This window comes from Pleuronectes platessa, chromosome 12 (assembly GCF_947347685.1).
Source record: "Pleuronectes platessa chromosome 12, fPlePla1.1, whole genome shotgun sequence".
NCBI lineage: Eukaryota > Metazoa > Chordata > Actinopteri > Pleuronectiformes > Pleuronectidae > Pleuronectes > Pleuronectes platessa.
In genome coordinates, this window is record NC_070637.1 from 2,385,824 (window position 1) to 2,406,030 (window position 20,207).

Below are 20,207 nucleotides of genomic sequence, written 5' to 3' on the forward strand. Positions count from 1 at the left end.
CTTGTAATGTTGCTGGTGCCCCCTGGCAGCCAAAAGGCATCACCTTGAACTGAAACATGCCATAGGGTAGGGCTGGGCGATTTTTCGATCTCGATAAAATTTTGATCGATTTCGATTATCTCCTTGTGACATGTATTCGATCTCACGTGGCAAAAGTAAGGGCAACAACAGTGTCGGAGTCTGCCGGCTGCCGTCTGTAGGTATGACACGACACGCCTACTTCCCATCGTGAGAGTAGCTGCAGTTGGGAGAGAGAGAAAAAGAGAGAACAAAGTTGGAAAAAGGAGAAAAAATGAGTGAAACTGAAGTCGGGAACAGCGAAAATAATGCCGAATTTGAAAGCGACATCACTACATCACCCGAAACCGAAGACATTGTCGAAAAAAAGGGTTATGCGACGTCAGTTGTGTGGACGTGGTTTGGATAAGGCAAAAATGACGAGGAGCAGACGAAGCCGGTCTGCAAAATATGCCGGCGGTCGGTACCAGCCAGGACGGGAAACACCACAAACCTTTTCAATCACCTGAGACGGCACAATCCCAGTGATTACACAGAGAGTTTGACTCTGCGGGCTCAAGTTTGCACGACACCAAACAAAGAGACAGGCAAGACCACTACGTCTTCCGTTAGCATCGCTAACGGGAGCGATTCTGTTCTGTTAGCAAAACAACAGTCCATCCAGTCGTGTTTTGCAGCCCCTGCCCCATATGAAAAACAATCGAAGCGGGGCAAAAATATAACGAGCGCTATTACTTATTGCTTAGCTAAAGATATGATGCCCCTGAGCACAGTGGAGAGGGACGGCTTCAGGAAACTGATCAAAGTGTTATACCCCAGGTACGAGCTCCCTGGTAGAAAGTACTTTTCTCAAACGGCGCTGCCACAGCTTTATGATGAATGCCGTCGTAAGCTGGAAATTCATCTTAACGATGTAAAATACTTTGTCACTACCACCGATCTTTGGTCTAGCCGTACATCTGAGCCATATATGAGTCTTACAATTCATTTCATTGACGAGGAGTGGGCTCTGCACAGCAAATGTTTACAGACAGTATACTTTCCAGAGGACCATACTGGGGAAATAATCTGCCAGGGGCTGGAGGATGCACTCAAATCCTGGGGCCTTAGGGAAGACCGACAGGTGTGCATCACAACAGACAATGGGGCAAACATTGTCAAGGCTGTTTCCCTCAATGACTGGACCCGGCTGCAGTGCTTTGGTCATCGGCTGCACCTTGCCATTGGTAAGTTCATGATGATATCAAAGGAAAAACTCATGCCAACATTACATTTTGAGCTCTAATAATAGCTCACAGTGTAATGATTCGTATCCTTATACACTGTTGCCCATAAAGTTGGAATACAATGTATATTTTTTACCTCTTCTGATGAAATGATTGTGACAATGTGATTTATTCTTGATATCTTCTCAAAATTGGTAACAGGGACTCAGTATGTAATCATTGCACCTGGTCAAAAGTAATTACTGATGTGTATAAATCTGAATAAAAAGAGGAATGTTTCTGAAAACTGAATTATTTCAACTTTATGGGCCACAGTGTACATTCTACATGCCTCAATGTACAGGCTATCACCTGCTAACAATTGATACTGATAGGTGATAATTCGATTATTATAACTAACATTTTGGATCTAAGATGTATTGGAATTAAGAGTTTATTATTGTATCACTGTACTCAACTTAAATTGAGGAAAAACAGGGGCAACACCAGTGTGTAGTCTAAGTGTATTTTCATATCAAGGATGTCATGACAATATTATGATTTATTATCACAAGACAGAAACTAATTTTTAAATAATAATTACCTTTTCTTCATCTACAGAGAGAAGTGTGAGAGACAAGAGAATAGAGAGAGCCATGGGTGTGTGCAAAAAAGTGGTTGGTGCTTTCTCATTCTCCTGGAAAAAGAAAAAAGAACTAGCAACTGCGCAGAATGAGTTCGACCTACCTAAGCACCGGCTGATAACAGAATCACCTACCAGGTGGGGTTCTCGCCATGCAATGATAGCACGAGTACTGGAGCAGGAGAAGGCCATTTCAAAGGTTTTATCTGCTGATAGAAAAACAAGGCACCTGGCTCCCTCATGGCAAGACATCAAGGTCTTGGAGTCCATCCACAAGGCCCTTAATCCACTTGTTGAGTTCACCGATGCCCTCTCTGGTGAAGCACATGTCAGTGTCTCTTGTGTGAAACCTGTCCTGCAGCCCTTCAATAAGGAGGTCTTGAAGCCAGGAGAGGATGACACAGGCCATCAAAACCACTATCACCACCTATTTGAATGAAAAATATGATGATGCTGCCACTGATGACCTCCTTAACATGGCATCCCTTGTTGATCCTCGGTTCAAGACCCGCTACATCCAAGATGACAAGGTAGAGGCTGTGAAATCCAGAGCTGTGGCACAGATCCTGGGTAACTGTCGGAGCACAACGCAATCTACTCTCACATCCAGATTGGGCGGAGGCAGGGCAGATGCTGCAGCTTCAGCTCCACCAGCCAAAATGCAGAAGAAGACACTGGGCAGCTTTTTCAAGAAGTCTTACTCTGTTTCTACCTCTAGTCTAACAGATGAGCAGGATGTTGAGGCTGAACTGAACAGTTACCTGCTAGTTCCAGAAGCAGACAGTGAGAGCAACCCCCTGGCAAAGCGGTACCTCTGTATTCCTGCCCTCGGAGCGTGCTTTTAGTACAAGTGGCAATATTGTGTCCTGCCATAGAGCAACTTTAAAGCCAGACGTGGTGTACAGACTTGTCTTTCTTGCAAAAAAACTGTAATGGGGTAAATGATGTTCACTAGTGCACAAGTGCACAAGAATAACTATGAATGGTTTACTATGTTTACATGTTGTGTAATTTTGGCTCAGATTTCATTCTACTTATAAAACATTTTCAGAGATCTACCTTCATATTTCAGGTAGTATTTGTGCCAGGGCCATGTTTACTCTTTTTGCACTTGAGATGTTCACTGTCCAGCCAAAGCAATTTGATGTGATAGTTGTCACAGCTGTTAGTTTGCACAACCTACCTAACTAGTTTAAAATATTTTTATTTTTGCATTTTTCAATACCTCAAAAAAATCTCTGGGAGGTAAACCAGTATAATATTATAGTGGTTTAGTTTTTTACATTTATTTTGTCTCACAGTTTAGCACTTGAATGTGTCAAAGGGTGTGACCCACATGTTTACTTGTTTTTTTTAAGTTAAGTTGTAATTTTTTAATCCAAAAATGTGAAATATAGTGAAAAGTGACCAGTCACTTAGTTTGCACTAAGCATATAAGACTCTGTATGAGCTAAGAGCGCTGCTCTGAATTTTCTTTTGCTAGTTATGGGCCCTGCTGCTCTCTTGATCAATGGAAGCATGAAGACCTTCACAATACATTTTGTGCTCATTATTGGAGTATACTTTTTTTTTTAATGTTAATAAACTTTATTGTAAAGTTTCAGTGAATTTCTTGTTTCTTCAAGCTTCAGGATGCCCCTCACACTGGCAGCATCTGCAAAAACGACATATCGTGATAAGAATCGAGATCGATCAATATGGAAAAACATATTGTGATAAAAAAAAATTCCATATCGCCCAGCCCTACCATAGGGTACTTTAAATGCTGTCAGCTCATGGTTTCAGTTGACAGGGCCAACTGCCAGAACCCCTTGCTCAGGTCAAGGGTGGTGATGAAGTTAGTCTTCCCCACTCTTTGTCCAGCAACTCATAAATGCAGGAAATTGGATAGGATTCGAACCTGGAGACTGTATTGAGGTAACTGAAGTCAATACACAACCTGAGCGAACCATCTTTCTTTGGGACCAACACAATGGGGCTGCACCACTCAGTATTTGAAGCTTCAATTATTCCTGGCTGCCACATTCCCAGCTCAATCTCTTCCCCAACCATTCTGGGATCCTGTAGCACCTTCGATTGGGGGCAGCATCTGCCTTCATGTGTACCTTGTTCTGGACAAACATTTTGTCATTGATTGGGAGCAACAGCAACACCTTCTGGGTGGAATAGGGTGGTCCTAATACCATTAACCCCTAACGACTGATAGACTTGCTGCAGCAATTTGGATAGGAAGTTTGTACCACAGTCTGTGAGGATCTCCCTAGGTGTGTCTACCTGTGAAAACAACTGAAAAATACAATTCGCAACCTTTCTTGCCTTAACAGATCTGAGGTGAAAGGCTTCTGGGTGTCGGGTGGCATAATCACAAATTACCCAGATGTATCTATTTCCTGGGGATCTTCTCTGAAGGGGCCCCAATGCATCTATGCCTATCCTGTCAAATGGGGTCTCAATGACAGGTAATACCTGAAGCTTTGCACGGGCTACTACCCTAGGTGAAGTTAATTGACATATCTCATATGAAGGACAAAAATCCTTTAACTGGGTATACAAGCGTGGCCAAACAAATATACTCGCAATGCTTCTAAGGGATTTTTGGGATCAGGTGGCTTGCCCAAGGGATAGAGTGACCTAGCTTCATGACCTTGTGTGTAAGGCTCCCTGGCAAAGCTAAGGCCGCAACTTCCCCTGATGCTTATACATTTCTTCGTTTTAACTATATAGCTAGCAATCAGCCTGCCTTGCCCTGTCTCTCAACCTGTCTCTCCTCCAGCAACAGACAGAAACTGACCGATTCTAAGAGAGCCTTTGTACGCTGTCCATTTAATAAAACTGATAAAATGTGTATGTCATGGACGTGGGGTGGGTGAGTACGTCTTGGATCTTGGTCTGGGTGAGTGGGTCTGGGAACTGCACACAAAAGGGTAGACTTACTCTGTCTATTTGCAGGTCATGTATACTGAGTGTGACTTATGTCGTTGCACTGGTAGCAACTTGTGCCTTGCCTATAGCTAGAAAATGGCTTTTTATTTGTGTGTGGTTTACTATAAGAGAATTGCCCGCCACTGGAAAAAAGTCTAACCTGAGCTTGACTACCCCTTTCACCCCTATTGGACTTACCATGCCCGGTGTAGTGGCTGTCACGGTCATAGGTGGATCTTCTGCTCCCCGTTCTGACAGGAAAACCTCTGCAAGGATGGCAGCTTCCTCTGCCGACTTTGAGTCACGTTCACAAATCCAGACTTCCAGTTCTGTGCCCACCATCCTCAAAAACTGTTTTCAGAAAATATCTTTCACTGTGGAGGCCTCTGGTTTGACCAATTTGTTAAACATACATACAATTCAGGTGGAGTTTCACCCCTGATTAATGTCCATTGAATGAAATCTTCTCCTGTAGGTAATGACTGATTTCCATATTTAGCAAGGATGCCCTCTTTGACCTTTTCATAATCTTTTCTGCCTCAGAAATGTCTATGGGTCACTGCGTCTGTATGACGCCGTCTGTGGAGGTGCTGGCCCAGTTTGCTGCCTGGCTTGACAGGCCCTTAGATGTCCCCCGTACTCTTCATCATCATCATCATCATCATCATCATTGACACAGTGTACAATTTTGCTCTCCCATGCTTTCCTCAAATATCCCACATGTGCATGGATCAATGTGAACTCGTGCTGCTTGCTCCCCCATCTCTGTTCTTGGCGGGTGGACTTTTTTTTATCAACCTCTCTTTGGATGCATGAGATTGGGCCAGAGACTCCACCAGTCATGTCAATTTCTTCAGTTTATCAGGACTGCTGCCTGATGTGGCCCCCTTGTGTACTCAGACTGGGTAAAACGACATAACTGTGTCTTCGTGAAAAGAAATGACCTACGTGTTAGTTTGTACAGCAGGGAGGTGAGATACGATCTAAGATCTGATTACCAGACGCATGTGGGGCCACACTCTAATGCCCGATGTAAACACACCCACTCAGATCTGTTGACATGAAATACCAGTGTTCCATTATGCTATGCTAGATCCAGTGCCAATACTGAGACCAAAGAAAAAAGTAGACATTTTTTGTGCTTTTTGCAAGCCGAGTGAACTGTTTGTGCTGGTTGGTTGATCCCCACACAGAGTTAGCCACTCCGCAACTTTAGTACACACAGTTAGCTTTATTGTAACGCACACAACTTCGACAGCTCTCTCAGAACAACAACAAAAAAAACGTTCTGGCAGCCTGCCGAAAACTGCCGTGCCTGTCGACAAACTGTCGTGCATGCTGCAGTCACTACAGCCACGACTGGTGTGGCTCATACACACCAGTCGTGGTGCCTGTTTCATATGGCCCCAGCTGATCGGTGATCTTTATTGGCGCAGACCAAAAGAGAGTCGTTTTTGGGTCTGACTGGTTCGGCGAACCCAGACCCAGTCCAGTACTGTGAAGGGAGGTGCTCTCACCCTCCGTCTCTTGTCAAACTGGTGTTGCAGGACACGCTGACATTCCGCGACCTTGCTGCTCTGTTGGGGAGCTGCTGCTGGAGCTGTAGTTGCAGTTCGCGCCCCATGATAAAAGGTATGGAGAGCTGCCAGTAGTGGAGTGTGGTGTTGCCTGGTAGTGCAGTAGCGTGGGGAGCAGGGCCGCTTAGAAATGAGACCATCCACCAGGTGCGCTCTGAAATTCCTCTTCTTTTTTTTTTACAGGTACCCGGTACTTTCAGTTATAATTTGGAACCGAGTTTTCGTTCCCAACCTTATAAAGCACATAACATCAAGAGTCCAACAACATAACCATATACCAACACATCTGTTGTGCATATCATGGTTATTTGTAATGTGTGTATAACACCTTTAATATCCTGAACAATTCAAAACTTTTATTTTGGGGTGTCAAATTGATATTTGGATTTATATTGTTTTAAAAAAATATACCTTTCCTTCTTGAGGTTGCAATGGTTTAAGATGATCAGCTGTCAACATGGCCAATTCATGACTTCTTAGGGCTTCATCATAACAGAAGAGAATACAAAGAAAGGCCTCCCTGTTTCATTCACAGTTAACCTTCCTTTTCTGGTTGTCCAAGAATGACCTCGTTTTTTCAGTGGCAGTTAGGCATCTTGTCCATCTTTTCTCCGTGCTGATGTCACTTCCTTTGAGCAGACAGGCTGTTTGTGGCACTCAGGACAGGCTGAGGCTGAGGCCGCCTGACTCACAAGCTCTCGGCTGTTGAGAGAGAGAATGTCACTGCACATTGGGTCGCCTTCATGATACACACGCACTTGCACACCGACACACACACACACACACACACACACACACACACACACAGCAAATAAACATACAGCGGGCAAGTACACAAACACACATCCTTACTGCACAGACAGCACATGCACAGATCAAGCCGAGCAAAGCCCAAACTCACACACAGTCACACTGGGCTGAGGCTATTTTTAACCTGGCCACTCATGAGCAGACTCATATGCAACAGGAAACACATGACAGCTATGAATGAATTTGTGGCATATTTTGGCATGTTGTGATTTGTCACTGCTGTCAGACAATGATGGATTCGCAGTGTCACCTCTGTTGGATCAAGGACGGAGTGGTATCAAAGTGTTATGTCACTCTGCTGCACTCTAAACGTAATGTATGCAACACTGGACTTTGGGTGTGACTCCTCCTTTGTTTTTTTATACTTGAGTTGTTCAACATAAATGTATCTGCCTGTGTGTGCAGGTTTAGCTCACGCTCCAAGAGAGCTGTATGTGATTCACTTCTGAGTAAAAACATTTAGTTTTTTAGTTCTGAACAGCCCCGACTGATGTTGTTCTCATCATTTGACAGCTTGAAAGCTTGTCATGCTGAAAATGACAAGCAAGGTCAAAGGCCAGGGTAAACTGCTGTCTTCAGTGATTCCCAGCTGTTTGCTTCGGTGTAATGAAGTGAATTTAAGGCCTGAGTTTGTAAGCAGCAACATCCCTCTTGCTTAATGTTATCAACATTTCCTTCACTTATGCCTTCCCTCGCACATCAGCGTCAGCGTGGGTGCTGACTGGAAAGTTTACCTTGCACAAACATTAGATCAGGTGTAAGATCAGGCCTCAATGTTTTTTAACAACCAAAGAACGTTTTCGCCGCTAGCTTTGTTGCAAGGCAACGGCTGTAAGGGTGGCAGAAGCTAGGGACACAATAGGAAGACCAGACGGCCTCATTTCGGTTGGGCCTCTGATTGAAAAACAGCTAATGATTTCACAACCTACAAAACCAAAAAGTCTTCCCAGAATATTTGTCCCTTGCTCTGTTTTTTGTCGCTTGATTTGTGATTCATTTTGCTAAAAGAAATATTTTAAGGCACTGTTGGTCACTATACGACTGTATCTTTATATTAACTGCTACTGTGTTGAGTTTGCTTTTCGTGTCTTGACTATGCTTGCCACCTTCATTGTATTTTTTTGACTTCTTTGGTCAATAGACGATTCCATCCTTAGCGTATATTCCCTCACCTGGAGTCGATATTTAATATTTAATTTTTTATCTCCTTTCACTGCAACAGCATTCATCTCTTTGTTTCTCTTCAGCAATCCACGAGTTCCCAAGGGATTACTTCACCTTCCAGGAGCGAGCTGAAGGAGCAGTTGGCCTGCATGTCCTCTGTGTGAGTGTCACCTGGATCAGTTTGTATAAACACTTTTCAAAAGAAGCCCTTGGTATCTTAATTTGTGAAGATTCATTTGCGCCTTTAACATTTAACTAGTCCCTCTCTCCTCTCCTCTGTATAATATTTTTTATCTTATTGAAATGTCAGACTGATTATACTTAAGTAAGAGTAAGAGTTAGTTGCTCTTTGAAAGGGTGTAGCCTGCTTGCATAATAATGAAATTGCATTATCAGTGGTATAAAATGGTTTCAAAAGGATGACAATAATATCATTCATCACAATATTTCCTAGGACAATATAACGTCCAACAAAATACGTTATCGTGAGAGGCCTACCCTAATATTTGTAATAATTAATGGTTTCCCTGCACATATCCAAGCTAAATTAGTATTGCACAATGAAATATCCTGAACCTATACAATATTAAATTGAATCCAGAACTTGTGAATCGGAATTGAATCAATTTAGGAAATAACCCAGCCGTAATTAAGAAATTACAAATGGCTGTCGAGAAAATATTTAATAGGTGTTTTTATTGGATCCCAAAAAAGCACAGTAAAATGCTTGTTGCACCTACTTGAAATGGTTCGGTGCACCAGTGCAACCAATGTTATAAAAGTTGTGCCCTGGTGTGATTTACGCGTTAATTATAAACATTTATTTACTATGGCCCTCAAAGGATGTTATGAAATTGATAGAAAAACATTGTTCAGAAAATCATCAAGAAAATAAACACTGCTGATATTCCCTCCAATGGGCTTCATCAGTGCTAAGATGTGTCTGTAATACTTGTTATAGTGCAGCTACTCAGTGCACATGATACTCACCCAGCCTGGCATCCAGAAAATAAATACAATAAGATTGTTAGGTTACCTAATAGTCATTTATTGCTAATTAAACATAATAATGAAATGTAGATGTCCAAAGTCTAATATTGAGATGATGAGAAAGAGGATGAGGCTGAGGTCAATGACGGTTTGCGCTGTACCACCCTGGTTTCCTCAGATCCTTTTATTGCACCACCACTTAACACAGGTTGTAAGCTGCTGCATATGTACAGTTTGCATTGTGAGCTAAAGAAAATGGTCAAATAATAGCCAGTAATTGTAACAATGGCCAACTTTGTTGATGAAAGGTTTATCAGCATCATCTTTGATTACAGAACACGGATTTTGTTAATACAACAACAGAGTCATATCATACTTACCACTCTGCTGCTCTGACTTTTAGAGATACATATTTTTTTTTTATATAACCAACCAGGACGGTGGTTGATGATGTCCTTTGAGATGCTCTAGGGCTAATAATGTGAAACATCTGTGCAGGAAGTTTCATGTTTCACTGACGGTAAATTACGAGTGATAGTGAAAGTGTTTAGCAAATGTTGAGCAAATATACAAATATAGGTTGGACACTTTATCTTACCTACTGATTCCACAAATTTCGGTCTTCGGCTTACATATCTTATTTTCATAATGTCTCGAATTTTGGTTTAATTTGTACATTCAATTCAATAATACATTCAATATAAATAAAGCCTGAATAAACATTTTATCAGCGCTCTGTAGCAGTCAGTGTGGGTGGGCAGTGTGCCTTCTACATCCCTGGATTAACTACAGCAGTGTTCGACATCTGGGTCAAAACGTGAGTCAAAATCGCAATCAGATAGTTTTAATATTTAGATTATACTTTATGTCCCCATATTGGACTGACATACATTCACAGGAGTGTGGATGCTGACCTCAATCATGGCAACAGCAATTCATATAATCACCTCTGTTTTTGTAATTTGTCTACCAAGTAAAAGTAATAAACACGAGAAAAATATGGAGAGTACTACTCATTTTATGAACAAATTGTCCCAAAAAGCTTTTACTGCAGATAAACAATGCAACGTTTTCTAACTTCACTGTGCACTATAGATACACATAACCAGTTGTTGCTAACTGCTCTCTCTCTCTCTCTCTCTCTCTCTCTCTCTCTCTCTCTGTATGGGTGCGTGTGTACGTCTGTGTGTGTGTGTGTGTGTGTGTGTGTGTGTGTTTTGGCCTCTGCAGGCAGTCTACATGTTCTATGCCCTTGCCCTGGTGTGTGACGACTACTTTGTCCCTTCACTAGAGAAGTTATGTGAGGTAAGATGCCACTGGGATTCTACTAAGCTTACATTAACACACAATTCTCTTATTTATGTTTATTATGGATTTCTATTATGAAGGGTTGCTTTCTTTTTTTCTTTCTTATTATCATTAGCGTCTTCAACTTAGTGAGGATGTTGCAGGAGCTACCTTCATGGCAGCAGGCAGTTCAGCTCCTGAACTGTTCACCTCCGTCATTGGTGAGAAAAACACACACAGAGACTAACACATTTATGGACAAACAGACAAATTCACAACTTCAAAACCAGAAAGGATTTACAGTGTGAACAGATTGTCTGCAATATGTGATCATCAGTAATTGTGTCTCTGGTGTACAGGAGTGTTCATCACTAAAGGTGATGTCGGGGTTGGCACCATCGTGGGCTCAGCTGTCTTCAACATTCTTTGCATTATTGGAGTGTGTGGAATATTCACTGCTAAGGTAAGGTACACAACCAATTACATTTCAGTTACATTTGTTGAGTTATATCAAAATAAAATATAAAACATTAATATTTAAAATATTAACTTTAGTTGGTTAAAGTTACCTCGGGGCACCACCCTTCAAAGGAAGGGAAAAGATAGCCAATTTATTGATTAAGATCAGTCTCATTTAGATCTAGTTCAATTAGAAATCTCAATATTTACTATTATGGTTATGGAGTTCTTGACAGTGTAGAGGTTGGCAAAATTCACTTATGCAACATTAATGAAAGGACATTTCTGAAAGAAAAACATTTATTATGAATATAATAAAGTATAAAAACACAGTGAGTGTGTGTGTGCCTGCCTATGTAAATCAGGGTGCCCCCCCCCCCCTTTTCTTCTGAAGTGAGGGAGGAGATAACTAGGTGTAGAGATATGCGTGTGTCTGTGTAAATGTTTCATTCAAATTGTAATCACAATACATAAACGTCACACAGAATAAAATAAACAGTCTTACTAAGCCTAGTATAATTATTAAGCCCAGATTTGTTACCGATCCTTGGAAAGGGGAAAATGAAGTTGCAGTTCGCATTTCTGTGAAGTCTCCGGGCTGGTGGTAAGGTTTCTGCCTTCACGGTCCTGTTGAGCTGTGGGGCTCAGTTGCCGGTTGAAGTTCTCCTGCAGGACATCGTGTTGCTACTAGGAGTTTGTAGAGCTTGATTTGAGAGGAGGTTTCCTTGAGAAGATGAGCTGGAAGCTAGACCTTTGCGGTGCTCTCATAGATTTGGATGCAAAGAGAAAATGCCCGGGTTCCCCCTCAGCGATGCAGGAGAACAGAGGCTGGACAGCCTGCTCTCCTTGGAGGGATTGTAGAAAGAGAGAGAAGAAGGGGGAGACCTGGCTTTATATTGGCCCGGTGACCTCACAGGGCATGGGGCCAGAGTGACCAATTGGAGTTGACTTTTGTGGCTTTTTCACACCTCTCTGTGAAGTTGTCCGAAACAAAGGGATATGCTACATTCTGGGAGACTGAGTTCCTTGGCTTCCTAGTAGTTCTCCTGAACAACGCTGTTGGGCCAGAGCCCAGCGGGGTGCCACCAGACACTGGAGCCGAGAGGAACAAAGGGTTGTTAAACTTTGGGTGGGAAAACATCCTCCTGCAGGCTCAAGAATCTCCCCCTGGTGGTGGAAAAATGTTCTGGGAATGCCTTGGAACCCCCGCTGATTTCCAAGCCCAGCCCACTCAGGTCCAGCTCTGACACTCAATTGGCTTAAAGCCAGCATCATCCTATGACCAACTCCTCAAGGAGGAGGACCTCTCAGGTAATTTAAAAGCCCATGAACCCCAATAATCGCAGCCATTTTTACCCTGCTCTGAAGACAACACCAGGCCCCCTTCAGGGCCTCCCAGCTGATTCAGTTGCTAACGGGGGCAACCTTAACTTTTAGTTTATCAACCAGAGTTATTTTATTTTCATTTCTTTTATTTCTTTATTCAGTCGACGTTTTTATTTTCAAAAGGACTTTTGTTATTTTAACTTGAAGAGGCCGCGCACAGGAACTCGCTCGCCGGTCGAGCATCACAGACTTTCTTTCCAAATCCACAGCGGCGTTACCGCTGTTCATCCCTGCAGAAGAGACGAAGCTGAATTCCATTCCAAGAGCAAGAGAAGTTCGCTCGATTCGGCCCAGCGCTGATCTCCGTTGCAACCACGAGACCCACCGGAGCACCGCTTAAGAGGCCAGGACACTGATTTTGTTTTCCAGGAATCCGCCCGTTCGCACGCATCCTGGGGTTTAACGAGACATTCACTGGACTCCCGGAAATCCGCGCCCCACGCGCAAGCAACACCGCGGAGGTCACAGTAAGAGGCTTTATTGTCTGGGCAGATGTTAATCTAATACGTAGCGTATTGTTTTAATACTTGAATGTATTTGTTTTGTATGAGACCGCCGAGTCTCTAATGTTTAGCGGCGATTCGCCACTTCCGGTTTCCGGTTACGGCCTTGTGCCACAGTTTTTAAGCGCCGTGAGCAGCGTCTCCAGCTCATTGTGACCGTTTGAACAACTTTAAAGAGACTTTACCGGTCAAACCTCAGCACACAACGCCACTTGGGTGCTGAGTGGTAAAGTAAATGTAACTTGTCTCTGACGGTGCTTTTAAGAGCTTTGCTCTCTGAGTGCTCTCTCTCTCTCTCTCTCTCCTTCTAAACCGACCTATACATACATCCGATCTGTATTTAGAATACAGTTCATGTAACATAGTTAAATCTATATTCAGAGAGGCTGGACACATCTGGAAGCCATGCGGCCGAACGCCAAAGCAGAGACAAAGAATTCTCTTTGTCTGAAAATCCCTTGGTGTAATTCATGTGACGACCACCAGTGTGAGCTCCGGCCACATGGTGTCATTAACATAGACTCCATTTTGAATAACGCAAGTTAAACCACCATTTTGAATCTATTATTGCCACGCCTCCTCTCTCCCTCTCCTCCCATTCTGGCTCTAAATTCATAATGGCTCCGCCATCTTGTTTTGTAGTCAATCCGCCATTTTGAGAGTTTTTAGGCCTTGGTTCCATGAATCATGATCGGCCATCTTAGATGTGACGTCACCAAGTGACTGCGTCATCGCCACGCCCCCTTTCTTTTTCTCTCTCTCTCTCGCTCTCTCACACACCCACACACACACACACAGACACACCCACACAGACACAGAGACACATTGATAGACACAGACAGATACACACACAGATACACATAGATGAATACATGTGTTTTTCTAAATTGTGATAAGCGGCTGCTGTTGTTATCTTTGAAATATGGGAGTTTGTTAAAATGATGAATCATTAAATAACACTAACTTTATTTCACATGCATATACATAGACACACACACACAGAGACACTTTGACACAGATACACACACACAAATACACATAGATGAATACATGTGTTTTTCTAAATTGTGATAAGCGGCTGCTGTTGTTATCTTTGAAATATGGGAGTTTGGGGGGGCGCTAGTGAGCACTGCATGGAGTAGTCCTGTTTTCGAGTGGCTCCTCCACACTCTCGCTAAATATTTGCTAAAATCAACACTTTCAGAAATATGAGCGGACCCAGCAGAAACAAACCTAAGGAGAAACCTTCGCATCCGAACGCGAACCCAAAGAAAAGCGGCAAAACCGTTCCTACTATGGAAAAGGTTGGTGCCGTTAGCCCTGAGCTAAGCCCGGCTAACAGCCCAGGCTCCGCTGCTAACACCGATGATCCTTCAACGTCACAACCCACGCTGGCTAGCGTCTTGGCGGCTATTGGGAAACTGGACAATGACATGAACGCCAGATTCAACGCGCTTGATTCTAACCTTCAACAAGTTCAGACTTCCCTGGCGGACCACACGGCACGCATCTCCGACTTGGAGGGTTTTGCTAACGACCACGAGTCCCGCATCGCAGCCCTGGAGAAACGGTGCACGGAGCTATTGGAAACCAACAAGTCCACTAAACGTAAGCTAATAGACCTCGAGAACCGATCTAGACGCTGCAATATTAAAGTTACTGGGCTACCGGAAAAAGTTGAGAAAGGCAACCCGACTCAGTTTCTCGCTGAGTTCCTGCCGCAGCTCCTCGGGACCAATCATTTCTCAAGTGGACTCAAAGTTGACCGGGCGCACCGCATCGGTCCACCCTCAGCCGGCCGTCCACGCACCATGATCGCTAAGATTCATCACCCTCCGGAGAAGGAAAAAATCCTTAAGCTTGCCCGCCTGCAGGCTCCCCTGACCTTCAACGGCGCCCGAATCAGCGTATACCCAGACTTTTCACCTGAAGTCACCGAACAACGCCGCGCCTTTGCCGGGGCAAAAAAGAAACTGAGGGACGCCGGGATCAAACACGGTCTCCTCTTCCCCGCCAGACTGATCTTCAATCACGGCACGGAGCAGAAAATATTTCAGGATGCCACGGATGCCGAGTCTTTCATAGACAAATGTATTACATCCCCCGCCGCTCCGGTGTGAGCTCTATCCCCGCCCGGGGAACTTATTCATCCTGCTGCCGCTCCCAGACACCCACGTAAGACATTTTAGTGGTACCCGTTTCAGTTTCTCAGTCACACTAAGAATTGAGTGTTATTTAACCGCTAAATATATGAGTGTTTTTCGTTTACTTGTGTGGACGGGGCTACCGGTCTATTGATTAGCGAATCATGTTCTCTGCTTTAGCAAGGAGTATTATTCTAGTTCGACGGTTTCTTGCAGTGTTTAGCCGTTTCTCAGTGCTTATGTTTTTCTTGTTCCACCTCGTTTGGTGGGGTGGACAGGGGGGGGGGTTTAGTCTGTATGTCTTCTCGTTTTCCCTTTTTTCGCCTGCTCTTCTTAAATGTACCATACCTATTATGCCTTTCGATATGTTACGTCGTCATACATCTACTATCCTTCTGTGATCATTGACAACTCTCCTGCTCCGCCACAAGGTGGCAGTTTAACACTACTTAGCTGGAATGTCAGGGGTTTGCAGAGTAACTTGAAGAGAGGCAAAGTCTTCTCCCATTTAAAGTCTTTGTCAGGAGATATTATTTTTATGCAAGAAACGCATATTAAACATAATGAGCAATGGAGGTTGAGATGTGCTTGGATTTCTCAGATATATCAGTCAACTTTCTCCTCTAAGGCCAGAGGTGTAGCCATATTAATCAGACGGACCGTTCCATTTGAACATATTTCCACTGTCTCTGACCCTAACGGCCGCTATTTAATAGTAACAGGCCGCATTCTGTCACGGCATGTAACCTTTCTGAATATTTACGCACCTAACTTTGACGACCCTGGTTTTTTTAGGAAAGTCTTCAACCTTATTCCAGATTTATCATCCACTCATTTAATCGCGGGTGGTGATTTTAATACGGTATTGGACTGCTCTCTTGATAGACTCTCCTCTCGCCCCACCAGTCTCTCTAATGCCAGTATTGCGCTGAATAATATAATTAAGTCAATGAACCTTCTTGACATTTGGAGGCTGCAACACCCAAACGATAGGGACTTTTCCTTCTTCTCAAGCATACATAAGTCGTATACGAGAATTGACTACTTTTTGACTGACGCCACTTTGACCTCAGATATAATTTCCTCCAAATGTCATGATATCATAATTTCTGATCACAGCCCGGTTGAACTAAAAATAAATATTGGTGGGACCAAGACCGCATTTAACTGGCGGTTCAATCCTTTACTACTTAACAACATACAATTTCGCCAGCAAACAGCCAGCAGAATAACAGAATATTTTCATGAAAATGATACACCCGAGGTAAATGACTCCACTCTATGGGAGGCTTTTAAAGCTGTTATACGAGGACATATCATAGCTCATGAGGCTAAAATAAAAAAAGACAAGAAGAAAGAATTAATTGATGTCACAACTCAACTCAAACTATTAGAAAGAGACTACAGATTGACCGCCTCACCTTCTAAGCTTGTCGAAATAACCAAATTAAAGTCTAAATATAATGCTATCCTTTCTGACCAAGTCAGCTTAATGTTACTAAAAGTTAAACAAAAACACTTCGAGCTAGCCGACAAGCCGGATAAACTACTGGCTCGCCAGCTTAGGAACATCCAGGCTAGCAGAATGATTCATGAAATTAAGACCAAATCGGGAACCACTACTACAGACCCTGAGAAAATTAATGAATGTTTCCGTGAATTCTATGAAGATCTTTACACCTCAAAGTCTACCACTACTGCAACTCATACCTCTGAATTTCTCCGCACTCTCCACCTGCCTAAATTGAGTCCCTCTGCACAAACAGATTTAAATGCTGACATAACATTAGAGGAAGTTCAACAGGCAATCCGCTCTTTTCCTAGTGGAAAGGCGTCCGGCCCGGACGGATTTGGCATCGAATTCTATAAAGCATATTTAGACATTATAGCTCCTTTCATGTTAAGAATGTTTAATCATTCTATGTCAATTGGTCTGCTCCCGGAGACGCTTTACTCTGCCAACATCTCTCTGATCTTGAAAAAAGACAAGACCCAGACAGACCCCTCCTCATACCGACCTATTGCCCTCCTGGGCTGTGACCTTAAGGTGTTCACTAAAATTCTTGCAAACAGACTGAATAAATGCATTGCAGATATAATCCATGAAGATCAGACTGGATTTATTCCAGGCAGATTTTCTTTTTTTAATGTAAGGCGTCTGTTGAATATTATGTACACTAGTTTTGGTAAATATTCTAAAATAGCTGTCCTCGCTCTTGATGCCCAAAAGGCGTTTGATCAAGTTGAGTGGTCGTATATATTGGCTGCAATAAGGGAGTTCGGTCTGGGGGAGAGCTTTGCCTCCTGGGTCAAAATGCTATACGCTCGTCCTACCGCTTCAGTTATCACTAACAACAACAGATCTCCTACCTTCAAATTACAACGATCTTGCCGGCAGGGCTGCCCCCTCAGCCCATTATTATTCGCTATTGCAATGGAGCCCCTCGCTGTCAGTATCAGGAACCACCCTTCTATTGCCCCAGTAATCCTTGGGGGGGTCGACCACCGTATCTCGCTGTACGCGGATGATGTAGTTTTGTTTTTATCCCGCCCAGAAGACTCCCTCCCCCCTTTATTAAGACTCATTGAAAAATTTGGTGAAATATCTGGCTACACTGTAAATCTGGATAAAAGTGAATTCATGCCCCTTACAGGTGATCTGGACCCAATTTTCCTTAAAAACCTGCCATTTAAAATTGTAACAGACAAAATCAAATACTTAGGAACCACAATCCCTAAAGACCCCAAGTTAATTTATAAACTGAATTTCCTGGACATGATTGATAAATTAAAATCGAATATCGAATCCTGGAGACTGCTACCATTATCTCTGATAGGTCGTGTCAATGCAATCAAAATGGTAACTCTTCCCAGATTCCTCTATCTCTTCCAGAATCTACCTGTTTTCTTGCCCAAATCCTTTTTTAAATTATTAGACTCACTCATTCTACCTTTCGTGTGGGGTTTCAAAACGCATCGTATTGCTAAAAAACATTTAACCAAACCCAGATCAGCTGGTGGCCTCAGTTTACCAGACTTCTGCCACTACTACTGGGCAGCGAATTGCAGAGCGTTAATGTATTGGCAAAACGCACATCAGGGTAATGTTACTGCCCACACCCCATCTTGGCTCGCAATTGAACAAAGTCTCCCCGTCAGTTCTATGCCAGCCCTCCTCTTCTCCTCAGCTCAACCCTTAAAATCCATTGCTGGAAATAATTTCATAGTTACAAGCTCTTTAAAAATTTGGTATCAAATAAGGAAATCATTTAACCTGCCTGAGATCTCCTCTTACACCCCTCTCTACCGAAACCACGCTTTCCCACCTTCATTGTCTGATAACACTTTCCTTTTCTGGAGGGATAAAGGTATTGCCACCATTGGGGACCTTTATCTTAACAAGACTTTTGCCACCTTTGCTCAGCTGAAGGGGAAATATACACTGTCAGACACGCACTTCTTCCGCTACCTGCAGATTAGAGATTTCACCCGCAAAAATATTCCTTACTTTCAATCGTTGCCAGCTCCCATTGAATTATACACTCTTTTGACTCGACCTCCTGATTCTAAGAAACTCACTTCGCGATTTGTTGATCTTTTCACCTCACTTAACCCGACCTCATCCCAGCACTTAAAGGAGGCTTGGGAGAAAGACTTAGCCTTGTCGATAAGCGACAATGACTGGGAATCCTACCTCGGTGATATTCATAAATGTTCAATAAATTCAAGGCACCAACTTATTCAATTTAAGGTTGTCCACAGATTACATTATTCCTGTACCAAACTCCATTCTTTCTACCCCTCTGTATCCCCAATCTGCTCGAAATGCCAGTCAGCTGAGGGAACCTTAGGCCATCTCTTTTGGTTTTGTCCCAAATTGAACCAGTTTTGGTCTGATATTTTCAAATGCTTTTCTGAGGTATATGAGTGTAACATTTCTCCAGATCCATTCACTGCAATTTTAGGTGGCTCCCAGCACCTTTCTATGCTCACCAACGAACACCGTAGGACTATACAATACGGCATGGTCATAGCAAAAAGGAACATACTAACTTTATGGAAGAGTGGTGAGGCGCCTTCCTTTAAGGCCTGGCTTTCAGAAACTACCAGTCTGCTGCATATGGAAAGGATCCGACACAATGTCTCTCTCAGCTCTGCAGCCTTTGATAAGATTTGGCAACCTTTCTTTTTATATTTGTCAAGAATGACCCAACAGTGATAGTCATGCTCCACTCACATTCCTTTCTACCAACGTAACTTCATGTTTTTGACTTCTATATAATGACAGGTATGTTCTGTAGATAATTGTATGTACTGTTTCAGAGCAGGTCCCCTTTATTTATTTATTTTTTTTTAATTTATTTATTTATTTATTTTTCTCTGTCTCTCTCTCTCTTTGTACTCTCTGTTGTTTTTTTTGTTTTTTTTGCTGTCTGTACAATATGTGTTTGTCCATGAACACTTGTTCAATGTGTCTTTTTTCTGTCACAATATGCTTATTGCCTGTTTTATATATTGAAAATTTATAAATAAAATATTGAAAAAAAAAGAAATATGGGAGTTTGTTAAAATGATGAATCATTAAATAACACTAACTTTATTTCACATGCATACACATAGACACACACACACAGAGAGACACTTTGACACAGACACACACACACACCGAGACAGACATGCATAGGTAGACCGCCGGTTTTACATGTATTTTCTGAATTGTGATAAGTGCTGCTGCTGTGTTTATCTTTGAAATATCGGAGCTTGTTAAAATGATGAATCATTGAATAACATTAACTTTATTTCCCCTTTTTAATAAATGCTTTTGTAATTAAAGTATCTGTAGTCTGTGATTATTTGTGCATATGTATGTGATTGCAGCTGGATTATGATTGCCTGTGCTCGAACTTAGTAGCCTTCACTGTTAATTAAATAATTATTAATATTAAATATTGAGATTATTGATTTGACATTTATCATTATGAGACTGATATTTATAGATTGTATCGTTGGTCCCTGTAACCAGGGTGGTGCCCCGCGACAATAAGCAATGATTACAGATTTGTATTATTCTTAATTGATAATTTTATTGTTTTCATTAA

At 42.6% G+C, this 20,207-nt stretch overlaps 1 protein-coding gene across 1 annotated transcript in view; it reads left to right on the top strand.

Moving 5' to 3' along the window:
- Positions 1 to 20,207, top strand: part of LOC128453640 (sodium/potassium/calcium exchanger 3) — a 93,286-nt gene that overhangs the window by 53,730 nt on the left and 19,349 nt on the right. Inside the window, exons 3-6 of the mRNA XM_053436647.1 lie at positions 8,423 to 8,499; positions 10,560 to 10,634; positions 10,753 to 10,837; positions 10,976 to 11,079. Of these exons, the coding sequence (XP_053292622.1) occupies positions 8,423 to 8,499; positions 10,560 to 10,634; positions 10,753 to 10,837; positions 10,976 to 11,079 (341 nt within the window). The remainder of the gene's footprint in view (positions 1 to 8,422; positions 8,500 to 10,559; positions 10,635 to 10,752; positions 10,838 to 10,975; positions 11,080 to 20,207) is intronic.